Source organism: Meleagris gallopavo, chromosome 6 (genome assembly GCF_000146605.3).
Source record: "Meleagris gallopavo isolate NT-WF06-2002-E0010 breed Aviagen turkey brand Nicholas breeding stock chromosome 6, Turkey_5.1, whole genome shotgun sequence".
In the NCBI taxonomy this organism is placed as follows: domain Eukaryota; kingdom Metazoa; phylum Chordata; class Aves; order Galliformes; family Phasianidae; genus Meleagris; species Meleagris gallopavo.
Window position 1 is genome coordinate 41,780,300 of NC_015016.2, and position 19,730 is coordinate 41,800,029.

At 40.3% G+C, this 19,730-nt stretch overlaps 2 protein-coding genes across 5 annotated transcripts in view; one reads left to right on the forward strand and one right to left on the reverse strand.

The window, feature by feature from the left end:
- On the reverse strand, positions 1-18,290 carry EXOSC7 (exosome component 7). Its single transcript, XM_003207244.3, has 8 exons — positions 18,179-18,290; positions 17,926-18,027; positions 15,907-16,001; positions 11,289-11,454; positions 7,458-7,528; positions 3,040-3,163; positions 1,979-2,134; positions 1-136 (listed from the first exon to the last, which is right to left on the reverse strand). The coding sequence occupies exons 1-8, from the start codon at positions 18,233-18,235 to the stop codon at positions 32-34; spliced, it is 876 nt and encodes a 291-aa protein (XP_003207292.1). The 5' UTR covers positions 18,236-18,290; the 3' UTR covers positions 1-31.
- A 79-nt stretch (positions 18,291-18,369) lies between these two features.
- Positions 18,370-19,730, forward strand: part of ZDHHC3 (zinc finger DHHC-type palmitoyltransferase 3) — a 30,510-nt gene continuing 29,149 nt past the window's right edge. For 2 of the 4 annotated variants that reach the window (XM_010712963.3, XM_031553965.1), the window contains exon 1: positions 18,384-18,477. The gene's annotated coding sequence lies outside the window, so the exon portion shown is untranslated. Of the gene's footprint in view, positions 18,478-19,730 lie in introns of all 4 variants that reach the window. The other 2 variants (XM_010712964.3, XM_031553966.1) reach the window with 2 other exon arrangements.

Below are 19,730 nucleotides of genomic sequence, written 5' to 3' on the forward strand. Positions count from 1 at the left end.
TTAAAAACAGTTTTGAACATTTAATAAAAACTCATCCTAGAAACCCAACTTTCTGACGTGTGGTCCCCAAACTCTCTTCTTCATCCAAAACCTTCTGAAGTGATGCGTGCAATGACTTTCCTACTTTCTTTCCAGTCTGCAATGCAAAGAAAGCAAAACAAGTCTGAAACATATGCTTATTAACAGGAAGACAACTCTCACGTCCTTTTGACAAATATTTTCCCATTAATGATTAATATACACCAGCTGGTATAATAAAAACATAGTTTTAATTAAGATAAATTATGGTGGTGGAAGTTCCATTTTAATTTGACTCAGTTCTGGAAAAAGTGCACATAAAGGCAGCGCTCCTTTTTTTCACAGAAGTATCCCACAATCATCAGTGCTAAATGCTGTGCCCCTGGATTGCCCAGGAGAACAAATTAAATTCACATCAGGCACAAACACACACTCAAATTAGCCAGCATATGCAATACAGAGCAGTACATTTTCTGTGTAACAGAATATGGGTTGCTGTGTTTGGGGCAGTGTCAAACAGATAATCTCTCACCTCCCAAAAAACATCTTTGTTTCTTCTCATCAATTTACTCCCTCACTCCCTCAAAACTGCTCACCACCTAGAAGACTTCTTCCAAAGCTTAAGCTTTAATGCCTTCCACAAACAAGTAGGGAAAAGAACTGTTAAGCAGAATAAAATGGTTTGAAGATTCCCATACACAACTGTAATTAGTGTTTATGGAAGCACTGTATCATCTCAGAGTCTTTGAGGGCAGACTATACAATGAAACCACATTAGTTCATTTTCTAGTTAGTGCTCAGTGTAGAGTAAAGTTGGTCATCAAAACAGAACTTCTGATCAATGTTTTTTTCTGCATTTAGACATCAGAAAATTTGCATTGGGGCTGGCTTCTACTATGAGCTTGTATCTAAACTAAGCACCTCTTACTTTGTAGCAGCCCTAGACCTAAAAGCTCAAGTCTTCTGTGACATTTAGTTAGAACTGGACTCAAAATCCATCAAGGCAGACATATCAGATGTCCATATGAAGTTCTGTTCGTTTTGTTTCTTTGTTAGGATGCCAGGTTAGAGATAAACCCTACTCATCACTTAACCAGCAGGATAAGTGACCTCTCTGGATGCAAGAAGACCCTCATTGGTACCACCAAGATTAGAACTCTGGATTGACATCATGAAATAGTGAAGTGTAACATATACTCAACATAAAATTTCCACTTGAGAACAACTGTTTTCAAACTTGGCTCCAACTCCTGCATTCCTCACTACAGCCATGCTCAAATTAGTTCTGGATCTCTAGGAAACGGAGCCAGTTTTAAGTATTTAATTTTCATTCTGACTCAAAGTTCAAAACCCATTTCACTTTGATGTTCAAGGCCAAATCCAGGCATGAGAATTTATACTAGAAGATGGTTTCAAGAAGAGCCTGAAGAAAAGTTTCAAATGGAACTCTCACATGGATGTGAACAACACCCAGATAATGGTATTTTAATGGAGTAAGGACATACAAAAAACCCAATAAAGGAGCAAAGAAAAACAACAGTAAAATGAGAAGAGCTTATCACAAAACAAATGAGTTGTACTAGAATGAATACACCATGCACAAGCCTGGTAAAGTCCCAGTCCTACTTCCACAGGGACATTACCACATTAGAAGTTTTGCTCTTTCAGTCTTTACAGGAAATAATGGGATAGGGGACATGTCTTACAGCTGTGAGTTGCCCAACTGGAACAGATGTGAATACTACACATTTCAGGTATCCTGAAGTTTTACACAACTTCTATCCATATGAAGTTCTGTTTCAAAGGAACTGTCTGTGCCCTGTAACAAGCCTCTTTCACATCTAATACAAGCACCAGGATCCTTGCTTTTAAAGTCCTCACTGTAACATTTCATATACTGAGGTTCCAGTTCATCCAGTATCACCAGCATGCAAGACAGCAACTGCACAAAACTTCTTACCTCCATCATTTCAAAAATGCTCTCAGGATCAAGGCTACCTTTCCCTATTTTCTTCATACAAGTGAGGGCACCTTTACTGGTTATAGCAATAAGCAGGCTGGCCAAACAACAGGCTTCTTCCTGAAGGGTAGCATCCACCACATGCCTATATCCAATCTGTAAGTTAATGACAAAAGAATATGTCAGTCTGCAGTTGTTTAAGTTCTTTACTAAGAAATTAAACTGTAAGTTAGACAGTTATCTGTCAACCTCCTACCTAACAGCATGTAATCTTTGGTAGTGTTTAGAGACTGAGTTGACAGTACATCACTACAACAGCTTCTGACCACAAAACCACATGCACATAAGAAACAGAAATGAGATAACCATGTTTCTTCAGCATATTTTTTTCTGAACACCCTTTTAACTGTATGAAACTCCATACTCCCTTTTCATCTCAACTCCAAGGATGGACTTCCCTCTCTTCCAGGCAAAAATAACAAATCTTGAGATTGAGGTGAGCTCCTGGTTCAGTCAGGTGGACTTCCAGCTAGGTATGTAACTTGCTTAAAAGATACATCATACAAACGTCCCAGTAACAAAGCTAATCACTAACAGATGCAACGAAGAATGCAGTATCCAGCAAAACAACTGTTAGCTGCGAGCTTCATGTGGAAAAGGAAAGTGAAAACCTATTTGAAAGGATGATTTCACAGCCTTGAAAAGAGAGCTCTGCTCCCAACAACAAACTCTAGGCAGATCACTCAACTTTTGAACTCTGCAATAATGCCCATTTGTTTCAACATACTGGAGCGTCTGTTGCTCTGAATGTTGATCAATGAGTAAATGAAAAACACACAAAGATTTCAAGAATGCATCAAGAGGAAATGTATAAGTCAGAGATGGAAAAAAATGCTTGAAGTAGAAGTGGATGAGCCAACTGGAATACTTCCAAGGATGAACACGTACACAGTAACCACTCATCCAACACCAGTTTTATCTCTAAGGAAAAAAAACAAAAACATCTGAAATTAATAGAATCTGAAGTCTCTGGGCAGGTGGTCAGAATTTGCCAGGCTTACTTTGTTTAGTGTGACAATGCAGGGCACATCATCCACATTAAGTCGAATACAATCGTAAGGGTCATCAGAGAGCTCAATCTCTTTAGAGCCTTCTTCATCCTCCAGAACACGCACTTTGGGTATTCTGCAGAAACAGAAGTTTGTGCAAGTTCATTGTCAGAACAGATAATGAAATGAGGCTACATGTTTAGAAAAAAATCCAGGATGTTATCAACGTTATTAACAACTCACTGAACAAAAGATGAAAGATATTCAGAATAACTCTGTTTATTTGCATCATTCAGACCTGTAGCTCCCAATCTTGCAGACAACCATAAAGCTGTCAGAATTACAGCAACTGCATTCCCTGGCAAAGCCATGCTATCAGTAGCAAATGTAAGCAGTAAAGCAGCTCGGGAAACAATGACACCAGTTAGGGAGACTTGGGAAAGGGGTAGGATGACACTAGTAAAATCCTTTCTCTTTAGGAGCTTGGGAAGGTTGACAAGATATTCTCATTCTTTAGAAGCCAGAAGACTGCTGTTCTAAAGACAGATATACAAAAGCAATAGTCAGGGATAAAAACTCTTGTAGGAATGCAATTGTGAGTGATGAGATCTTTCACAAAGAAGCCAGACAGGCTCATCAGTGGTACATATAAAATATCTGTCACAGCCTTTTAATGGGGGTTTCAGAGGATAATTTATTACTGCATTCTTAGCATAATGAATCGCCATTTAAATCAATTTAGCAGAAGGTGGTATCTCAAGGAGACAAGAAATTCAGCATCTTAAATAACCTCATTTATCCAGGTGTCTGCTAGAATGCAATACTGACTGACATACTCTGCCTTACTGGCCAGTACAGCCCCCACACAACTCAAGTGATCTGCTCATACGTATTTGCACACAAGAACACAAAATACTTGAAGATATCCCTGGAAAGCTAATTTCAGTAACCGTGTGGAACATAACCTCAAACTCTTTTTATGTTAGCACTCTTACAGTAGCACTGTTTTTCATAGCTAGACTCTCAAGGTTACATTTGTTTATGCATTCTGCACCAAATCCCTCTTAAAAGATGAGATAGAGACGGAATTTTTCTCCAGGAAACCAAAGCGATTTTTGTTGTTCCCTAGACAAATGTTTCAGTTCTTTGTGGCTGGGAATCTGAGAGCCAAGTGCTTTATAACAGCTAACCCTTTTTTTAGTAAAAACAAATTTCTTACAAAAATACTGCCCTGAGCCAAGCTAAAACTAAAACCTTCAGTAAGCAGATAGCTACTATGTTTCAAGAAATTAAGCTCAAAATGCTCTGTGGTACGTAACAAATCCCTGGAGAGGCATCAAAGTCTATTTTCAAGCTAAAAATATTCCATTAAAATTGATGGAATAAAGTCACAAGGTGACTGCTCCTCAGGATACACAGACAATGCACAGCACTGGACACCAGCCTAGACAAGGAGTACACGTGCCAAACCCTGCTTAAAGAGAAGGAAGATCAAGAAACAGTCCATGAGATTGATTAAGCAATTTTAACTCCATCCCAAAATAGTAATGAAAGCACAGCAATGTTTGGGCTGCAACAAGAAGCTGGCAGGATTCATACCTGAAAATTCCCTGCAAGGAACTCTTTTGGCCAAGAACAGATAAGACTGAGTACAAACTACGACTACTGGAAGGGCTGAAAGATTATTGATCAAATGCAAGCACCGTGTTAACATGAAAGAAAGGTACATACACATAAAAAACTAAGGATCCAAATGAGCATAAAGAGTGTTTGCAGCACAAAGAGCACGTCCAGAAAATGTGAGATTTCCTCTCCAGGTTTGTGAAGATTTATCTTAACAACTAGCTGTATGTTTGCTTTGTAACTTTGTAACTTGTATTCTTCTGTTGTGATTCCTGCAACTAATCAGCACAGAGATCTGTACAGCAGGACTGAGTCACGTAACGAACAACGCTCTTGTCCGTGCAACGGAGACACACAGTTCACAGCAGCAAAACCTGCTTTACACTTACATGGAGGCATCAGTTGCAGATGCTGCCCAGCAAAAAAGCAGCACATCCCACACCTGTTGTGCTACAAACTCTGCAGCTTTTGCCACTCGCCTCGTTTCTGTTGCCTCAGCTGCAGTGGAGCACATTCCGTGGGATTAGGTTTAATGCTAAATTTTGACGTGGTGGCTGCTTGCACATTTTGCACTATCTGCTTCAATCACGGATAAATCTAGCCTTAGGCACCTAGGATTCAGTTAGGAATAAAGTCTGCTATCAGCCATCTTTCATACATGATCTGGATCTAGTTTTTAGAACACAGTAAACAAGATGAATCTCCAAAGAGTAAATATTCCCCCTATGACAGTCATGTTGTCATTGCTTCACGTCTGAAGGGGATACAGTGAGTCAGGTTAGACATAACAGGATTTAAATACTATAATCCTTGCACAACATTCCCAAAGTTACTATAATGGATCTACTTAGCCCTAAAGAAAAAGCTTGCTGGATGACACAGCTATTATAAAACATGGTTAGAGGCAAGATTTTAAGGATAAAGCTGAGCTTTTCAAATGCCTATCTGAATACCAGAAGAAAAAAAAATATATATGTTTCAAAGAAAACAACCCAGCAACTTGAACTTTCTGCTCTTGATTTTAAAGCTGAATTGAAGACTGACAAAGATCTGAAAACACTTAAAACCTGGCTGCAAACAGATTATGAAAGGCAAGTAAGACTCAAAAAGAGACACAGACATCAAGTGAAGTTCAGAACACTTAATCTGAAGTGATCTTCAAACTGCCATCATCTTACTCAGGCAATAGTACTTTAAGGAAAGTGGGCAGCTGCTCTAAACTACCTTTGTATCAATCCAAAGAAAATTTAGTAGACATTAAGGGAAAGGGGGAGGAATACCGAACACGGACAACAGCTTTTCACTTTGAATTTCAGCCCTGACTCTCTGAGCTCTGATGAGATGAGATGTACTAGCATTCCCTGCTCCCATCATAGCAGTTCTCACAAATCAAAACTAACCTGCTTTTTGTCATGTCACATCAGACCACGTTTTGGTTTGATATCCTACCTCAACAAGACTGAGGATGGTTACCCACAGATCAAAGACTGTACAAGAGACAGTTTCCAGAACAATCATAATACAGCCTCTATGTTTTCCATTTTCCTCCAAAAGCAACAAACTCACCATTTTTTTTTTAATTTGTTTTTAAATGTGATCTTCGCTCTTTACTCAAAACTAGAACTCTTGTTGAAGTAAGAAAAAAGGCTGAATAATCCTGCAAATAAAGGATGTGCCTTGGATCTGTGGAACAACTCACGTGGGAGCAACTGTTTTAAACACTCAACTTTTGCATCCTGGAAGCCCACACAGCAAGAGAGGAATTTCTTCCCTTTAGAGTGCTGTCAAGTCTTTGTGAGCTGTTACACTTATTACACTATTTCTTATGCTACAAAAACAATCCACTGTTAAAAGGTACAGTTGAGAACTTAATTAAGATGGGAAAATTCTCAGCAACACAAACAAGCCACTGTCTCAGGTGGGTTTCCCCCTTCCCCAGCATTAAAGTGTTTATAACCCAATATATCGCCTCTGTCTTCAAAAGTTTATTTTCTTCTTCTTGCATGCCCTTTTTCAGCTCTAGTACTGCACAATGCTTCCCTGAGGAATAAGCAAGAACTGTGCCACTGACTTCACATTGCTAATTTACAGCTGGAAAACAACTAGAGATCCAATTTAAAACTTTTATGCCTTTAAGATTCTTATTTTTGCACCTCTTCCAGACATTTTTGCCAGATTTTTTAGCAAAAACATGGTTTCTTTCTCAAGAATGCTACAAATCTCTATATTCCCTTAAGATAACGAAGATAAAAACACTAGAAAAAATTGCTATTGAATACTACTGTCCTTAGAACACTCAAAATGTAATTGTATTAACGATACTAGCAGATTTCGTTCTTCTATTCTTTGAACTAAAATGCATGGGAAAAGTCAAACTAAAGACACATCGTTTCACAGTCCCCACAACCTCTCAAACCATTTCTCCCCTCTGTTTTAAAGAAGGCTGTGTATTAACAGCCAGTAAGAAAGAACATGGGAAAACAGAGCTAGTTACAAGCTGCTGGCCATCCTGGCACAGAGAGGGCTTCTTAGTTGGAAGCATCACCTGTCAGTAAATGCTTCTTATTTTACAAACACAAAGGCCTTCAACTACTTGCAACAAGACTATAGTGTGAATACAGTGCAATACAACACTTTATTGGTAGGAGAAAGTCGTGAGTTCATGTTACTTGCTTGCAAACAGACTGCTTTTTACCTGAATTTAGGTTTTCTTACTTAAACACACTGAGCACAAAAGGCTTAGCTCATAGAAAGTAATTCTCTTCCCCTACCACTTGCACTCACATGAAATGAGCTCTGTGCTTTACCTTGTGTTAAAGAGAGCTGCCTTCACCGCGATAGAGATTGCATCAAAGAGGTTCCCACCACATTCCAGTAACTGGGGAGGAGAAAAAGAAAAAAAAAGAATCTCTTTAAAAGAAAAATCGAGTTAGTGCCTTTAAATGAAGTCTCACAAAACTAAGAACTAGAATAGGCTAAAAAAAAGTTATCTTTAAAGCCTATGGCAATGAACACCAGGTACGAGATTAAGATTTCCACTGACTGCATTTGCATGAGAAATAGAAGACTTAAAGCACTTCATAATAAAATTAATGATAAAATTTCATAATAGAAGCTGAACTGAAATCACTACTATTCTTACTCTTCTCACAGTAAGGCTCTCAAGTAGAATACAACCAGACTATTTCCGATACACTCAGAATGTTTAACGTTAGCTCAGGAAACACCACCTTCTATTTAGTACTTCAGAAAGGAATCTTTGTGTTTTTAATATTAGATGGGCAAACCCAGTTGGTGTCACTGTTTCTGAAAAAGCAATGCAAATTCTCACCCAGGACACAGAGTGAAGTTGTTTAATACTGCTATACTTGAAATTAATTACACAAAGTATAGTTTGAAGGCACATCTTGATTTATCCTCTATTCTTTATGGAAAAGGAGTAATCTTTTCCATAAAATTCTAGTTTTTCTTGTAGCTGACAAAGATCTAAGGAAATACTGTTCTCAAAGTCTACGTATTGATAGCACTATCACTTGAATCAAAGCCTGTGGAAGGAGGCTAGCTTAGTATCTTTCCATTAAGTCAGGAGAAAAACAGCCAAAAAAGATGAACAGCACTGCATACAATTACAAAATAGCAGGGCTCCCATAACCACTTATACCTTCTATAGGCTGACAGACAACTCAGAGATGCATTTAGTGATAGCCTAGTGATAGCTCTCTGACAAGCCCCACTCCGAGTTTGCTCACAGACAGGACTATTCGATGATCAAATCCTCACAAGCATTTGAAACTATGCTGGTAAGAACACTAAACGTAATGAAGAAGCATTCATTCTGCACTGCACAATGAGAGCAAGACAAGTCTTACAGCACTGATTGCACTGACGGTTCTTCAAAATCTATTTCCTCCCTCACTGGGAGCGAATCATAAATCAGATATTCTGGAAAGACAGCTTATTTTTATTAAGACAGACTGAATTGTGTAAACAGAATGACAAAAAGTTGGGATGGAAAGCTAATACAAAGGTGATCGAATTATTTCCTTGCCAACAGCTGCTGGATACAGAGAGGTTAACTTGCCACTTTCAGCCATTATTGGATTTTAGTGGATAATGGAATAAGCCTGCAATATTTTTGTTATTAAAACACAATAAAGGGATGTGCTTGTACTGTTACTAGGTTTGTGTTCGAGCTACTATTCTAAAGCCTTATCTGTATTACACTTGCGCCTATGGGCTAGGAACTCAGCCTGTACCAAGCATGGTGAAACAATTCCTCCAAAAACAAATGAATGCTCTCTTCTCAGCCTAAGCATGTTGTCACGTTGTGCTGAGACTTCTCCCTCCCACTGCATTCATACCTTTTTTTTTTCTAGAAAGGTCTGAAGAAAGCCTGCTCAATTCTGAGTTTTGGGAGGCAAAAGTTTCTAGGAAGGACTCACTTCTAATTTACTGATGCACAAAAAAGAAAGTTATCATGAGTAGAAAACAAACTATTGTAGGTCTTGCCTTATTCAGAGATTTTCATCAGAAAGGACTGATTTCTAAGTTGCTGGATTTCTTTCCTCCAACAGGGCTGGGTCAAGGTGGGGATAAAGATGACAAAATCTCCTGAAGGAGGCACAGTAACATTTCAGCAGAATCTAATGCAAGATCCAAGCGCACCACGTAGTGCAATGAGATAGGGAATGGAAAAATAATGCACAGCTTCAGCTCTCCTTGCTCAGTGTGGCAGCCTGCTGGTGTGAGTTATGCAAAGAAGGCAAGACGTGTCAAAAACATCCCTCCAAATCTCCTCAAAGCTTACTTCAAACATTAATAACTTGGGAAGGGAAAGAAAAAGACGGAAAGACAGAAGGTGAGAACAGGCTGTACAACTCCCACATTCAAGGAGTAGCTCACACATTTGAACTTCTACTGTTATTAAGAAAGAATATTTTGAAAGGTCAAGGTACATTTCTCAATTTTTAAATCATATCCATGTGTGGAGAGTGGGGTTTCTGAGTGATCAATCAGCACCTACGCAATGTGTCTGGCTGAAACCTGTAAGTATGAAGTGCTTGCATCAAGTATAACTATCACATGTGATAGACACACATTATCTGTTTGGAAAAAGAAACAATACAAATACCATAAAAAAGTTAAAATACAGAAAGCTTGGGCAGCGTGGGGGTAGAATAGGAATGTTAACATTATCTTATTCCATCTACACCACAGCTCTTCCGTGGCTGTCACATAAAATTCTGCAGAATATTACATTAAAAGTCTTATCAACTTTAGAATCCTAGTTACAAACCTACAACAGATTCTTTATTGATACTATAAATAAAGCTAAACAAAATACACCACGGAACACAGGTGTTCATAGTTCTGACATGACTAGTAGCTTAAAAACACCAAGGGTGTTCTCCTCTGGAACTGTGGACAATCAACAGATTTGTGCAGAACAACTCAAATAATTGTCAGTTGTATACCATACAAAAGTTGAGCAGAGCAATTTCTGCAGCAGTCAGCATTATTAAAGTCCCTGTTTATGCTGCAGAAGCAGCACATGGCTTAAATAAGCACAGCTTTTAATATTCTGTACCTCTGCATGCAATTACCTAGTAACGGAAGGTCCCGGTGTGATTTCTGAGAACTAGCACTTTACTCCCTATTAAACTCTGCCAAACTCCACTAAGGTGGTGACTCGGGTCGTTAAAGCACTCAGCAGTGGTACACATTTGATCGTTCTGTACTTGGAGAAAGCCACAGTATGTTCCATGTCTACTATAACGAGAGTAATGCTTTTGCCATTTAAAAACTTAGTGAATTAATTTTCACATTTATTCATATCTCATTCTTGTTTTAATACAAGTCTGTCTGCACCTTTTTGGGGGGGCAATGCAGCTTAACATGTAGTAAGTCATTCACAGACATTAACTGATTCCAGTAAGATCCCTCAACATATTTTCAGTTACACATTTGGCAAGTGGAAACTCAACTCTGCACCAGTAAGAGTAGGAAACAAAGCTCTGGAGACTCTGACTTGCAGAATTCTATTAAATTTCCATGATGGGAATTTAAATATAGCATTACTTGGAAGCTGAGCTGCTGCACACATAAGACTTACACACACAAAACTGAGTTTCCAGTTTTTAATGGGAACAAATATTCACTTTCTTTTTTACATTCAACATATGTATACAACTTCCACACAAGTGCCTAGGCCAAATGTTACGTTTGCCATACAAGCTTCACTGAACAAAGAAGCTGACAGGAGGGAAACTCATATTAGGGCTAACATACATTCATACTCAGTTACACTCAATCAAATGATACATTCACTTAGAAAAAAGTTCAGCCTTCTTTAGTGGCAACTTCCTTGTGAATATAAAATCACTGATTTTTATTGGTGACAGATTTGGAGTATTTCAATCTGTTTTATTAGCTCTGCAGCAGAGCAGAAAGAGGAGGAAAAGAATAAGCAGAATGCAGTGACTATTATAGAGAGATTTGCAAGAAAGTAGCCATCCATGCTGTGAAATATTAAGCTGCATTAGAGAAAGAGTTTTTTATATGAAGCTAAACATGGCTGTGCTAATACCAGTGCCTTGAAAACCTCCTCGAACCTTTTTAGTTTTCATTTTCTTACTTACCAATACATCAACGTAGAGAACCCAGCAGTGTTCCCTGGGATTAATGCAAAGTGATTTCAAGTCTATGCTCCCCTCACTGCTAAATATTCTGTAGAGAGTACTTGCTATCTCTGTGCCAAGTTCTTCTCCTCCCCGGCCTTCAAATTCAGGAGTAGCATTTGCAGAACTGGATAAAGAAGAAGAAAAAAATACCTTTCACTTTTGAAGTTGCATTTCTTAAGTGCAAATACGTACCTCAGCATAAAATGCTAGAAATCTCCAAGGATTTACGTGTACAAGAATAAGCACTTAATCTGTGAAAAAATTATTTCCATTTTGCATAACCAAATGTCTTAATGCAGACCGATTACCTATACTAGGTATCAAATCCGACACTAACTAAATTCCAGTCTTCAGTTCCCAGCATTAGTACGAAAGGTGGTGAATTCCCTCTGCAATTAGTTCTTAGGCAATTTCATCTTCTATTGCCTCAACTCTTTCAAGAAAAAGAAATGAGAGAAAATTGTACTAAGTTCAGAATGGCTAACAAGGCAGCCTGTTAGAGATGAATGTTAAATTATCAAGATAAGAACGTAAGGGAAGAACGTAATTCACAAGGTAAGAAGAGAAAGATGTGACGCTATAACAAGGATATGCAGAATTCATAGGACTGCCTGATTTAAATTGGTTATTTCTTTTCTGTGAGCATACTCCATGCCACCAAACCTCTTACAGACTGCAGGTCATTATTTTCAGCAACCACTGTTTATGGATAGGAGCTAAAAAACATCTTTTTCCAGAAAGAATCTGACAAAAAAAACGTGTGTGGTCTTTGTTTTCCCAATTCCAATGTAACAAATTTTGTTTATGAGGTCGTGCAATAAAGCGTTCACAGCTAAGAACAACATTCTAACAAAGAGCAGAAGACAACAGGCCTATACAAAACAAACAGAAACAAAACCTCCAAATCACAATGAAATGGAGCAGAAATGCCCAGAGATGAATACATGGCATCATAAGAAACATTTTGAACCTCCTCCAGTGTACAGAGAGGGCAAAAGCGTGCTTGAAAGTGGACTTGTGGCAAGCACTGCAGATTTTGGTTTTAAATAAATTAGTCAGATCTCCATCTCTCCAAGATCAATTTCTCTTGACAGAATATGAGAACGGAGGAGATTCCTCAGAATTAGCTTGATCTGTACAAATCTCTGAACGCAAATTTCTCACACACGTTTTGTACCGATACGACGATCCTTAGCTCTCTTCCAACACTGAAAGAATGCAAACATACAGCAGATAACAAACTCTTGGAATATAATTGCTTCACCTTTAAAACTTAAACCATCAAGGGTGCTGTATCAACATGACTGTGGAGACTACAAGGCAAACCCCTGCCACACAGCAACTCTCCCAACTTTGCACAACTGATGAAAATTCAGAATGCCAGGAAGAGCTACTGGATTTCCTAGGAGTTATTTGCTGCTTATATAAGGAGACTTTGCTATACATGCTAAAAAAAAATCAATACTGCTGCCAATCAAGCACTGACCTGTGCTTGCAGATAAAATCGTGCAAATAAGCACTGAAAGAGAAACGCTATTATTTGCAGTTGCATTCATATTATAGAATCATAGAATGGTTTGTGTTGGAAGGGACCTTTAATATCATATAGTTCCAAACCCCTGCCATAGGCACGGACACCTCCCTCTAGACCAGGTTGCTCAAAGCCCCATCCAGCCTGGCCCTGCACACCTCCAGGGAGGAGGCATCCACAGCCTCTCTGGGCAACCTGTTCCAGTGTCTCACCACCCTCACAGCAAAGAATTTCTTCCTAAGATCTAGCCTAAATCTACCCTCTTCCCATTTTGAAGCCATGACCCTCCATCCTGTCACTACGTAGCCTTACAAAAAGTCCCTCCTCAGCTTTCCTGTAGGCCCTCTTCAGTTACTGCTATAAGGTGCCCCCAGAGCCTTCTTTTCTCCAGGCTGAAAAGCCTGTTCTCTCAGTCCTCGCAGGGGAGGTGCTCCAGCTCCAATTTCATAAGACAGGACCATAATTAAATGTACCTTAACTCTGGAAATATGTCCAAATCAACACTCTAGGTTGAGTTAAAGGAGAACTTACCCATTAAAGCAGTTTTTTTGCAAGTTCACTATACTATTCTGTTTCACTTCTCTTTAGATTACAGCTTATGCAAGCATTATGCTTTTCATGATAAGCTGAAAAGAATCATACAAACTTTAATCTATAGCTCATTATTTTTAAACATCAAGTTTTATCAAATGCTCTAGTTTTGAAATACAAATGGTTGCTTTCTTTGATAGCGGGTAAGAAGAACGTAAGACCCAAGTGGAATATTGCAAGTTTTACTCCATCTTAATTCCACCATTATTTTAACACTTCAGTTCCATGCAATCCAAGTGCACTTAAGAAGTAATGTTGACAGGGTACTGATATAATAACTATGTGCTAAATACTGCCACCCAATGCTCACAGAACACTTCAGTAATTCACACTACGTATGATATGAAGGGGGGTTATCTAGTACACTAGTAAAAGAAAAAGCCCAGAAGTATGTTTTACAAAACACAGAAAGAACTCAGTAGTGGCCATGGTGAGTACAGAGCACAGGAAATTTCTACTCTCAGAATGTAGATTTGGAGAATTTTAAAACATTTCAGTGTCACATCACACAACATTCAAGATTCTTCTGCTTCCTTAAAAATCTTTTTTCTCCCAATAGCTGAAAACTGTTGCTCAGTCCTTTAATATACTGTCATATACAATGCAGGTAATTATAGTAGGGAGAACATTTAACCAAATGACAGATAATCTTAAGGATGTATTTACTTTACTAGTTTAAACAATACAAAATCCAAGCAACACATAGAAGAACTTCACTATGAGATGCAGTGTATCAAAATGTGCTGAATTACTACCACCTAGTGGGAGCCTGAAAAAGCATCAGAGCACTGAGAACATCTCACTATCCTATCCATGCAGAAACCAAATAGCTCTCACTTCAAACTGTCTTTGGGATCTTCGTTAAAGCTAGAAGTCACCTTACCTTGAAAGCACAAGCACAGGAGAAGAGATTACTCTTCTCTCAAATTTATGCTTTTGGCCTGTGTTATTACAGAAAACAAGGACAGCACATCTCTAGAATCAACAAGATCCATCGATATTGCTGCACATCTCCCTCCTGTCTTACAAAGCAGTGGTTAATAGCTACAAAATACAACCTAACATTAATCTAATGAGTTAAAGTTTCTCTAACACATCATTACACAGGAAAGAAGCATCCCAGAATTGCTGTTCCTGCTGATGAATTGAGCAGGAGAGAGATGAGGTCTGTATGTCATCTCTGGAATATTTCTTGCTGTCAGTTCCAAGTACTGCTGAGCAGAACATTAACACAAGGGAGAGTACCAGTGTTTCTTTTGTTGGACTTTGTCTAAAAACCAACAGAGACAAGTAAGTACTATTTGGAGTATTTCATACATGAGCTTTATAAGGAAGTCAGCAATACTATCTAAAAACAAGACCAAATCTGGGAAGAACACCCTACTGTCTTACATTTTTTGAACAGTAGTTACAGATAAATTCCTAGCTGAATCCTTCCCTTGGCAAACCATAAGTTTCCATAGCTAACCAGGATAGTGATGTATGCATGAATTCTTAGATAAAATTGCATAATGCCAGAGATACAAAAGTATTTACACAGATAATACCAGTTACCTCAAAAAGATTATAAGATATATGAGTTTCACTAAGTAAGCATATCTCAGGTTTACTAACACAGATTTAACTTCAGAGTACCAACAAATATATATATATATATATATATATGTAATAAGCAGAAGAACTAATTTGACAGTGGCAAAGCTTTGAGAAGCTCTCAAAGCATTTTATTTCATTAAGAATAGTTTTAGGAAGTCTGCAAGACATGGATGCCACAGCTTCAGACAGCAGACAGGAGTAAGATCAAGGTGTCACTAAGCTATCTCAGGGCAGCTGTTTCCTTCTAGCTTCCTTCACAATTCAGATGCTACTAAGCCTGTAATGATAAGCAATGGTTTATTTGTAGCACAATGCTTGGAACTCCATTGAAAACAATTATCACTGTAGTTAACGAAATACTGATTTGATGATAAATGCGATTAATAAATCTATGTTCTAATCAACCTTTGTATCTGAAGTTTATATCATGAGAATTTATTTTTTTTAATGAATGGTCTTGCACGAAGTACACTTTTTACACTGCTTTCAAAGACAAAGTAGATAAAATCCTTTGAGATACAGTTTTAAGTATAATCTCCGTAAGTTAATTCTTTTCTTCCTCCATCTCAGTACCTGGAATACTTCATTACTGAAAGACATTGTCTATATTCAATCAGTGTTTAAAAAAAAAAAAAAAGGCAAGTGATACTATAGAGCTGATACTATAGAAATGATGTCTCTGAACGCTCACCACAGCTAAGACAGTAAAATAAACTGCTTCTGTTACTCGGACACTTAAAGCAGGTTAGGGCAGTGAAGGTATACATTTCAGATCTGTTTAGTTTTTTATTTCAAATGTGAGAAGCAAAGAAGTGTATATGCATACTGCTCTATTACCTTTTCTTCTAATATACTAACCAGTCAACAAAGAATTCCAGATAACCTTCATCTGGTTTCTCCAACTTTGGTGTCCCCATTTCAGCTTTTACACCAACCAAGATATCAGTGTGTCCCTGTTAAAACAAAAATACATCATACAACTAGAACTGTGGTCAAAATACACTCAGTTAAGATGCCTACAGCAAGCAGACACTCCTGTCTATTCTGTTGTCTTTGCTAATTGCTCTATCAGAGAATCTCAAAACAGAAAGGCTTTAGAACAATGCTGTGCCCACATATCAGCTTTCTCTATGTTTAGAAGACAATCTTAATAGCTACAGCTTTTTATCATTTCAGTTCTGAATCAGTTATTTCTGCAGAATATTTATAATACTGCCAAAAAATGCCTATTTTCTTTACAGTCAACACATGCCAGAAGTAGCTTTGCTTCACTGTAAAGGAACAACTATTTTTCCAGTGATTAAGCACAACAGTGTCTAACATCAAATAGCAGATCAGCTTCAGGCTCCACTATAAATCTAGCTCAAATAGGTTAAGCTAGCTTGAATTACTCATATATCTTGTCATTATTTCTTCAACCTATCATTTCAATTAGTGCTAAGCACATACATACATGCATAGGTAGCTCTGAAAGTAGTGCCTCCTATTTATTTCCATGGAAAATATAAGAGCTACAAAGAGCACAATAACATTATTCGATTGAACAAATTCTCAGCTACGAAACTTTATCAACATAGTCACCATCACTCTGCATTTTCACCACTGATGAACAAGAGACTGCAAGCTGCGCTCACAAAAATCTGCACCAGCAGAGGTAACCTACTGTTTCATAGCTATGACTGCACCGTTGCTAGGAAAACATTGCTTGAGCAGTCCATTTTCCATCAATCCAAAACAGGGGGAAGACAGAAGGCACCAAATCCAGACTACACAGTGGGCGTGGTAGGACAGTCCAGCCAAATTTGGTAATGTGCTCCATGGTCTTGAAACTGGTATGGGGCCTGCTGTTACCACGTTGCAAGAGAAAAGCTGTCTTCATCTCTGTCTGACCCTGAAAGTTCAAGCCTTCAGCTTAGTTAATGTCACGATGCAGCAGTCAAAGCCGATGTTTTGTCTGGGTTCCAGAAAACCCAGAAGAATCACTCCTTTCCTATCCCAAAAGACAGTGCACAATACTTTACCCACTGAAGGCTGTCTCTTGAACTTTTCCTTCAATAGGGAATTCACATGCCACCACTCCATGGACTGTGTTTTGACACCAGTGTGCAGTGGTTATACCAAATCTCATCACCATACTGATGTGATCCAGGAAAATGTCACCTTCAGCCTTGTATTGGTTCAACAGATCCTGACAAACTTACATATGGTATTCATTCTGCTCCTATGTGAGCATTCATGGGAGCTACCTGGCACATATTTTCTGATATTCCAACACTGCTACCATCGTTTCTGATGCACTGAAGCTGATATTCAGCTCCATACAGAGTTGCCTGGTCATAACCTGCTGATTTGCACAGATGAGCTGATCAAGACACTTAATTTCATCATGTGACAGCTGTGCATGGCCATCCAGAACATGTCTTGTATTTCATGTCACTGTTGTCACTGCTGAAATGCACCACCCACTGCTCCACTGTGTTCACATCCACTGCTGGGTCTCCATCAACATTCAGCAAGCAACAATGAATGTCAATAAGTGCAAGTGCTTCAACATGAAGGAATTCAATTCCACATCTTTGCCTCAGAAGCATTTCCATGTCAGATACCATTCTGTCAGACTGCACTTCTGCTGCCCTCTGTCACACAGCAACAAAATGGAATGAAATACTGGTGGGAAAGTTGAACCTTTACTGCCACACCACCAACACCTGCCTCTGATGTTGTGGGCCAACATCATAAAACAGGAGATGCTGTTTTTGGAGCAGCTCTCATACTAGAGACACACACATATTTACAGACAGCAATTATTTATCATAAGCCAAGTGAAATAAGCCAGTTTCATCAGCAACATATGTGACTCCTGAGACATTCACCTACCAGCTTCACTCTTGCAGATCCACTTGTGTTGGATACCACATCTGTTTCCACTTCTGCACATCTGTAATCTTCACAGCCACGGCCATCCACACGGAGATCCTCCTAAATACGACAACCAACGGATTTTGCTTAAGGGAATCACGAACGTAAAGATAAGAATCTGCGCTTTTAAAGTTTCTTTTTCCCGTGCCAAACACATCAACAAAGAACGAAAAGCAACTTTCACGTAAGAGTAGAGCCGTACAGCCGCTACCTGGACGCCGTGTATGATGTACAGCTTCTCCGCGTCACTCAACACCACAGACGCCATGGTGCTGCGCGCGCTGCACAGCACTTCCGCTTCCGGCCGGTAACCGGCAGCCGCCCCTCCCTCAGGACCAGGAGGCGGGAACGAGCAGGCGCGCGCTCCCAATCACGTGACCCCCCCCCGGGGGGAGGGCGGGCTCTGCACCTGCGCACGGCCCCATTTCCGCAGGCGGGAAATGGTGCGGGTCGCCTCAGCGTCGTGTGCTGCGCGGTGGGTCCTGTCTTCTGTTTGTGCCCTTAGATGAGGTAAAAGCGCCCTGAGAACCCTCGAGCGCGTAGAGAAGGCTTTCTCGGCCCTCAGACCGTGAGGAAATACGGAGTTTTACCTCGTGGAGGCGTCGCGGTGGGGAAAGCAGTGCTGGCGGTGTGGGAACGTGATTAAAGGCTCCGGCTTGACACTACGTTGTAATTGAGGGTTGTTTATTATGGCAGCTTTCATTGAAGTTTCACGATGGTTAGTTCATGTTGTAAGTTTCACACGCTCAGCGCGTTTTCAAACTACTTTGAAGCTGCCTTGAAGCCTCATGCACGTGTGTGCCAGGTGAGGAGGGCCCACGGGCCATACACCAGTGCTAATGGGAGCTGGGCAGGCGTGCTTCTGGGCCACGTAGTGCTGGGAGCCCTGCTGTCCTGTGGTGTGCTGAGCACTGCCCACAGGGAGTGCTGGCCATGGGACGCTCAGCTGCCAGCTGGTCTTGTGGAAGCGAGCAGGGGACAGGCAGGAGAGGCAGGCAGAGCCTCTGTTGGCCTCGTGGAACGTTTCTTGGCCCTGATGTGCAGTGTGAAACAAGCTGCTAGAAGGCTCTGTACAAAAGTGAGCTCCTCATCTGAATGGAGATGTCAGCAGGTGTGCTGCTGAGTGCTTCCCACGAAGGGCAGTGAGATGAGGTTCTGGCTCTGGTCCTGCCTGGCTCCCAGCCGCACCCGCAGTGGCCAGACACAAGGAGGGGCAGCTTGCTTCCTCTGTTTCTGCCCTCCTAGCCCGGAGCTGACCTAGCGTGGCCAAAGCCTCGCACAGTCCAGAAGCACAGCCAGCAGCTCCTCACTGTTCGCAGGCAAGTAGCTTTACACAAGCACAGGAATTCTGGATCCGGCTCGTTTATCTGTCTCACGCAGCCTCCAGGGCTGGCAGAGTGCTGCCCCTTTCAGGGGCGTTGGCTTTCCTGGAGGACTGAACTCCTCAGAGGCAAGGCTGCCCTGAAGGCTATCGGACAAAAGGATGCGCTGTCGTTTTTAACAAGGACACAGCGATGTCCTTTCGGCAGACGGATGACCTCCGTTGGCTGAAATTAAAAAAAAGACCGGGAGGGAGCCCGCAGAAGCTTACGCTGCCTTGTGAAGCTGTGGGTACCGCAAGCGGCAGCCGCCAACGGGGAGCGCCGAGCAAACCCAGCGGCCGCAGGTGCCGGCTTCGGCTGACTGGCTGCACGGTGCCCGGGGCCCAGAGTCCGGGGCGGGGACGGCCGCCACCACTTCCTGGTTCCTCCGGCGCCGCCCCA